This window comes from Anolis carolinensis, unplaced genomic scaffold, assembly GCF_035594765.1.
Source record: "Anolis carolinensis isolate JA03-04 unplaced genomic scaffold, rAnoCar3.1.pri scaffold_7, whole genome shotgun sequence".
NCBI classification, from domain to species: domain Eukaryota; kingdom Metazoa; phylum Chordata; class Lepidosauria; order Squamata; family Dactyloidae; genus Anolis; species Anolis carolinensis.
In genome coordinates, this window is record NW_026943818.1 from 28,613,310 (window position 1) to 28,621,531 (window position 8,222).

At 39.4% G+C, this 8,222-nt stretch overlaps 1 protein-coding gene across 2 annotated transcripts in view; it reads right to left on the reverse strand.

The window, feature by feature from the left end:
- The window catches only part of asl (argininosuccinate lyase), a 31,977-nt gene that overhangs the window by 16,850 nt on the left and 6,905 nt on the right, over positions 1-8,222 (reverse strand). The window contains exon 3 of one of the 2 annotated variants that reach the window (XM_062959595.1): positions 3,640-3,852. In XM_062959595.1, coding sequence (XP_062815665.1) covers positions 3,640-3,852 — 213 coding nt within the window. The remainder of the gene's footprint in view (positions 1-3,639; positions 3,853-8,222) is intronic. The other variant, XM_062959596.1, reaches the window with a different exon arrangement.

An 8,222-nucleotide genomic window follows, 5' to 3' on the forward strand; every position in this document is an offset into this window, starting at 1 on the left:
AGTTCGAGGGCCGGCCGTGCGCCCGACCCTTTGGAGCGGGGACAAAGCCCAAGCCGGGCCCCACTGACCAGGCGGAATCCCACCCCGCCGTGTCTCCCGTCCTAGAAATCTAGATATGAATGTCGTCCGGAATCGCATTGGCCTTTTACGCTGCAGCAAGACACCCTTGGCTCATATTTGAGCCAAGCTCTCTCTCACTATATATATATATATGACTTCCTCCCTAGACACGATCCTAGATGGATATAACAACAACAATTCTTTATTGATTAGTCACTTTTGACTGGGATTGTATTGGCCTTTCGCGCTGCAGCATGACACCCTTGGCTCATATTTGAGCCAAGCTCTCTCTCACTATATATATATATATGACTTCCTCCCTAGACACGATCCTAGATGGATATAACAACAACAATTCTTTATTGATTAGTCACTTTTGACTGGGATTGTATTGGCCTTTCGCGCTGCAGCATGACACCCTTGGCTCATATTTGAGCCAAGCTCTCTCTCTCTCTCTCTCTCTCTCTATATATATATATATATATGACTTCCTCCCTAGACACTATCCTAGATGGATATAACAACAACAATTCTTTATTGATTAGTCACTTTTGACTGGGATTGTATTGGCCTTTCGCGCTGCAGCATGACACTCTTGGCTCATGTTTGAGCCAAGCTCTCTCTCTCTCTCTATATATATATATATATGACTTCCTCCCTAGACACTGTCCTAGATGGATATAACAACAACAATTCTTTATTGATTAGTCACTTTTGACTGGGATTGTATTGGCCTTTCGCGCTGCAGCATGACACTCTTGGCTCATGTTTGAGCCAAGCTCTCTCTCTCTCTCTCTATATATATATATATATATGACTTCCTCCCTAGACACGATCCTAGATGGATATAACAACAACAATTCTTTATTGATTAGTCACTTTTGACTGGGATTGTATTGGCCTTTCGCGCTGCAGCATGACACTCTTGGCTCATGTTTGAGCCAAGCTCTCTCTCTCTCTCTATATATATATATATATATATGACTTCCTCCCTAGACACCATCCTAGATGGATATAACAACAACAATTCTTTATTGATTTGTCACTTTTGACTGGGATTGTATTGGCCTTTTGTGCCGCAGCATGACACTGTTGGCTCATGTTTGAGCCAAGCTCTCTCTCTCTATATATATATATATATATGACTTCCTCCCTAGACACCATCCTAGATGGATATAACAACAACAATTCTTTATTGATTAGTCACTTTTGACTGGGATTGTATTGGCCTTTTGCGTTGCAGCAAGACACCCTTGGCTCATATTTGAGCCAAGCTCTCTCTCTCTCTCTCTCTCTCTATATATATATATATGACTTCCTCCCTAGACACAATCCTAGATGGATATAACAACAACAATTCTTTATTGATTAGTCACTTTTGACTGGGATTGTATTGGCCTTTTGTGCCGCAGCATGACACTCTTGACTCATGTTTGAGCCAAGCTCTCTCTCTCTATATATATATATATATGACTTCCTCCCTAGACACTATCCTAGATGGATATAACAACAACAATTCTTTATTGATTAGTCACTTTTGACTGGGATTGTATTGGCCTTTTGTGCCGCAGCATGACACTCTTGACTCATGTTTGAGCCAAGCTCTCTCTCTCTATATATATATATATATGACTTCCTCCCTAGACACTATCCTAGATGGATATAACAACAACAATTCTTTATTGATTAGTCACTTTTGACTGGGATTGTATTGGCCTTTCGCGCTGCAGCATGACACTCTTGGCTCATGTTTGAGCCAAGCTCTCTCTCTCTCTCTATATATATATATATATATGACTTCCTCCCTAGACACTGTCCTAGATGGATACAGACTGGGATCGTGTTGGCCTTTTGCGCTGCAGCATGACACTCTTGGCTCATGTTTGGCCATATCGATTACTATGGTCAAGCCATAGCGCTCTCTCTCTCTCTCTCTCTCTCTCTCTCTCTCTCTCTCTCTATATATATATATATATATATATATATATGACTTCCTCCCTAGACACTGTCCTAGATGGATACAACAACAATTGATTAGTCACTTTTGACTGGGATTGTATAGGCCTTTGTGCTGCAGCATGACACTCTTGGCTCATGTTCAGTCATAAGAATTACTATGGTCAAGCCATAGCTATATATATATGACTTCTCTCCATAGACACTATATAGATGCAGACTGGGATTGCATTGGCCTTTTGTGCTGCAGCATCCCGACTGGGATTGTATTGGTCTTTTGTGCCGCAGCATGACACTCTTGGCTCATGTTCAGTCATATGTATTAGTATGGTCAAGCCATAACTATATATGACTTTCCTGTATATGGAAGTGGACTGGGATCGTATTGGCCTTTTATGCTGCAGCATTACACCCTTGGCTCATGTTTGGTCCTATCAATCACAATAGTCAAGCCATAGCTCTCTATAACTTTCCTGTATATGGAAGTGGACTGGGATCGTATTGGCCTTTTATGCTGCAGCATTACACCCTTGGCTCATGTTTGGTCCTATCAATCACAATAGTCAAGCCATAGCTCTCTATGACTTTCCTGTATATGGAAGTGGACTGGGATCACATTGGTCCTTTATGCTGCAGCATGACACCCTTGGCTCATGTTTGGTCATATTATATGACTACCCTCCATAGACACTATATGGATACAGACTGGGATCGCATTGGCCTTTTGTGCTGCAGCATCCTGACTGGGATCGTATTGGTCTTTTATGCTGCAGCATGACACCCTTGGCTCATGTTCAGTCATATGAATTACTATGGTCAAGCCATAGCTATATATCTATATCTATATCTATATCTATATCTATATCTATATATATATATATATATATATATATATATATGACTTTTGTGCTGCATCATCCTGACTGGGATTGTATTGGTCTTTTGTGCTGCAGCATGACACCCTTGGCTCATGTTTGGTCCTATCAATTACAATCTTGGCTCATGTTCAGTCATATGTATTACTATGGTCAAGCCATAACTATATATGACTTCCTTTGTGTACAGTAGTGGACTGGGATCGTATTGGCCCTTTATGCTGCAGCATGACACCCTGGGCTCATGTTCGGTCCCATCAATTACAACAGTCAAGCCATAGTTCTATATGACTTCCCTCTGTGGACACTATCCCTGTGTATGGAAGTGGACTGGGATCGCATTGGCCCTTTTTGCTGCAGCATGACACCCTTGGCTCATGGTCGGTCCTATCAATTACAATCTTGGCTCATGTTCAGTCATATGAATTACTATGGTCAAGCCATGGCTATATATATATGACATCTCTCCATAGACACTATATGGATGCAGACTGGGATCGCATTGGCCTTTTGTGCTGCAGCATCCTGACTGGGATCGTATTGGTCTTTTATGCTGCAGCATGACACCCTGGGCTCATGTTCGGTCCCATCAATTACAACAGTCAAGACATAGCTATATATATATGACTTCCCTCCATAGACACTATATGGATACAGACTGGGATCGCATTGGCCTTTTGTGCTGCAGCATCCCGACTGGGATCGTATTGGCCCTTTTTGCTGCAGCATGACACCCTCTGCCACTGACCTTCTCGAGCCCGCTGAGGATCTTCTCGAGGTCGGACTTGGAGAGGATGCCGGCCTTCTCGAGGGCCTTGGCGTAGGCGATGCTGGACTGGACGTCGACCTCGGAGAGGCGCTGGTCCACCTCGATGGAGGAGTTGAGGGCCTCCAGCACCGGGTCCGTGGCGCCCACCAGCCGCCCCGAGTACAGCTTCTCGCCCTGCGCGGGGGAACATTCCTTCCGCGGTCAGAAAGAACGTCAGCGCACACCCCGCACGCACACACGCCCACGGGCCGCCCCCTCGGGCACCACAACACCAGGGCGCCCAAGGGGGCGGCCCAACACAACATCAACAAGACCCCCCTCCTTCAACTCCAGGAAGATAACAAATAATAATAATAATAATTATTATTATTATCATTATTATTTTCCCTGCCTCTCCAGCAACTCCCAGAAGATACCAAATAATAGTTATAATAAAAATAATAATAATAATAATAATAATAATAATATCATCAGATGTATTCGATGCTGCTCTGAGTCTGCTTCCTAGACACCCATGAAATCGTTTTGTTTCCCATGAAGGTTTCCCACATAATAATAATAATAATAATAATAATAATATCATCAGATGTATTTGATGCTGCTCTGAGTCTGCTTCCTAGACACCCATGAAATCGTTTTGTTTCCCATGAAGGTTTCCCACATAATAATAATAATAATAATAATAATAATAATAATAATAATAATAATAATAATAAATATTATTATTTTCCCTGCTTCAGGGAGCAACTCCCTGAAGATACCAAATAATAGTTATAATAATAATAATAATAAGAAGAAGAAGAAGAAGAATAAATATTATTTTCCCTGCCTCTCCAGCAACTCCCGGAAGATACCAAATAATAGTTATAATAATAATAAGAATAATAAATATTATTATTTTCCCGGCCTCTCCAGCAACTCCCGGAAGATACCAAATAATAGTTATAATAATAATAAGAATAATAAATATTATTATTTTCCCTGCTTCAGGGAGCAACTCCCTGAAGATACCAAATAATAGTTATAATAATAATAATAATAAGAAGAAGAATAAATATTATTTTCCCTGCCTCTCCAGCAACTCCCGGAAGATACCAAATAATAGTTATAATAATAATAAGAATAATAAATATTATTATTTTCCCTGCCTCTCCAGCAACTCCCGGAAGATACCAAATAATAGTTATAATAATAATAAGAATAATAAATATTATTATTTTCCCTGCCTCTCCAGCATCTCCCGGAAGATACCAAATAGGTAATAATAATAATAATAATAATAATAATAATAATAATAATAATAATAATATTTTCCCGGCCTCTCCAGCTGCTCCCTGAAGATACCAAATAATAGTTATAATAATAATAAATATTATTATTATCTTCCCTGCCTCTCCAGCAACTCCCTGAAGATACCAAATAATAGTTATAATAATAATAATAAGAATAATAAATATTATTATTTTCCCTGCCTCTCCAGCAATTCCATGAAGATACCAAATAGGTTATAATAATAATAATAATAAATATTATTATTTTCCCTGCCTCTCCAGCAATTCCATGAAGATACCAAATAAGTTATAATAATAATAATAATAATAATAATAATAATAATAATAATAAATATTATTATTTTCCCTGCCTCTCCAGCTACTCCCTGAAGATACCAAATAGGTAATAATAATAATAATAATAATAATAATAATAATAATAATAATAATAATAATAAATATTATTATTTTCCTGCCACTCCAGCAACTCCCTGAAGACCCCAAATAATAGTTATAATTATAATAAGAATAAGAATAATAAATATTATTTTCCCTGCCTCTCCAGCAACTCCCTGAAGATACCAAATAATAGTTATAATAGTAATAATAATAATAATAATAATAATAATAATAATAATAATAAATATTATTATTTTCCCTGCTTCAGGGAGCAACTCCCTGAAGATACCAAAGGCCATCTAGTCCACCTCTTCTATTATTATTATTATTATTATTATTACAGAATGGGAAGGGTCCCCCAAAGGCCATCTAGTCCACCTCTTCTATTATTATTATTATTATTATTATTATTATTATTATTATTATTATTATCATTATTATTACACAGGCTGGGAAGGGTCCCCCAAAGGCCATCTAGTCCACCTCTTCTATTATTATTATTATTGTTATTATTATCATCATCATCATCGTCATTATTATTTTACAGAAAGGGAAGGGTCCCCCAAAGGCCATCTAGTCCACCTCTTCTATTATTATTATTATTATTATCATTATCATTATTATTAATTTATTTTACAGAATGGGAAGGGTCCCCCAAAGGCCATCTAGTCCACCTCTTCTATTATTATTATTATTATTATTATTATTATTATTATTATTGTGTTGTCGAAGGCTTTCATGGCCAGGATCACAGGGTTGTTGTGTGTCTTTCGGGCTGTGTGGCCATGTTCCAGAAGCATTCTCTCCTGACGTTTCGCCCACATCTAGGGCAGGCATCCTCAGAGGTGGTGAGGTGTGTTGTCGAAGGCTTTCATGGCCAGGATCACAGGGTTGTTGTGTGTCTTTCGGGCTGTGTGGCCATGTTCCAGAAGCATTCTCTCCTGACGTTTCGCCCACATCTATGGCAGGCATCCTCAGAGGTTGTGAGGTATATGCTGCCATAGATGTGGGCGAAACGTCAGGAGAGAATGCTTCTGGAACATGGCCACACAGCCCGAAAGACACACAACAACCCCATTATTATTATTATTATTATTATTATTATTATTATTATTATTATTATTATTATTATTATTTTACAGGCTGGGAAGGGCCCCGCAAAGGCCACCGAGTCCACTCAATGACAAATCCCTGTCAATCATTGATCCTTCTGAACCCTTTGCCTCCCTTGAGCGCATGACTGACCGGCTGACCGGTCTCTCCATCAAGAGCCAAAGGTCGATATTCCTTTCCTCTTTTTCTTTCCTTTCTTTTCAAGCTGGAGAATGGGGTTGCCAAGGCCTGCCTTCCTTCCTCTCCAAAGAACATTTTCCTATTGATTCAGTGCCAGGCCTCTAAACCAAGCCGTCCAACCAAATCAACATTCAGTTCAAATACATTCAAGAAACCACAACTTTGCAAAACTCAAAACAATCCATTTCAATGTAAAAAATAATAATAAAAGAGCATGTATGTATTATAAATGTATTATAAATACATAAGAGTAATATTTAATTTTCTTGTACTGATTCTGCTCTAGTTTGTAGTGCGGTTTTCTTGTACTGATTCTGCTCTAGTTTGTAGTGCGGCTTTCTTGTACTGATTCTGCTCTAGTTTGTAGTGCGGTTTTCTTGTACTGGTTCTGCTCTAGTTTGTAGTGCGGTTTTCTTGTACTGATTCTGCTCTAGTTTGTAGTGCGGTTTTCTTGTACTGATTCTGCTCTAGTTTGTAGTGCGGCTTTCTTGTACTGATTCTGCTCTAGTTTGTAGTGCGGCTTTCTTGTACTGATTCTGCTCTAGTTTGTAGTGCGGTTTTCTTGTACTGATTCTGCTCTAGTTTGTAGTGCGGCTTTCTTGTACTGATTCTGCTCTAGTTTGTAGTGCGGCTTTCTTGTACTGATTCTGCTCTAGTTTGTAGTGCGGCTTTCTTGTACTGATTCTGCTCTAGTTTGTAGTGCGGCTTTCTTGTACTGATCCTGCTCTAGTTTGCAGTGCGGTTTTCTTGTACTGATTCTGCTCTAGTTTGTACTGCGGTTTTCTTGTACTGATTCTGCTCTAGTTTGTAGTGCGGTTTTCTTGTACTGATTCTGCTCTAGTTTGTAGTGCGGTTTTCTTGTACCGGTTCTGCTCTAGTTTGTAGTGCGGTTTTCTTGTACTGATTCTGCTCTAGTTTGTAGTGCGGTTTTCTTGTACTGATTCTGCTCTAGTTTGTAGTGCGGTTTTCTTGTACTGATTCTGCTCTAGTTTGTAGTGCGGTTTTCTTGTACTGATTCTGCTCTAGTTTGTAGTGCGGCTTTCTTGTACTGATTCTGCTCTAGTTTGTAGTGCGGCTTTCTTGTACTGATTCTGCTCTAGTTTGTAGTGCGGCTTTCTTGTACTGATTCTGCTCTAGTTTGTAGTGCGGTTTTCTTGTACTGATTCTGCTCTAGTTTGTAGTGCGGCTTTCTTGTACTGATTCTGCTCTAGTTTGTAGTGCGGCTTTCTTGTACTGATTCTGCTCTAGTTTGTAGTGCGGTTTTCTTGTACTGATTCTGCTCTAGTTTGTAGTGCGGCTTTCTTGTACTGATTCTGCTCTAGTTTGTAGTGCGGTTTTCTTGTACTGATTCTGCTCTAGTTTGTGGTGCGGTTTTCTTGTACTGATTCTGCTCTAGTTTGTAGTGCGGCTTTCTTGTACTGATTCTGCTCTAGTTTGTAGTGCGGCTTTCTTGTACTGATTCTGCTCTAGTTTGTAGTGCGGCTTTCTTGTACTGATTCTGCTCTAGTTTGTAGTGCGGCTTTCTTGTACTGATTCTGCTCTAGTTTGTAGTGCGGCTTTCTTGTACTGATTCTGCTCTAGTTTGTAGTGCGGCTTTCT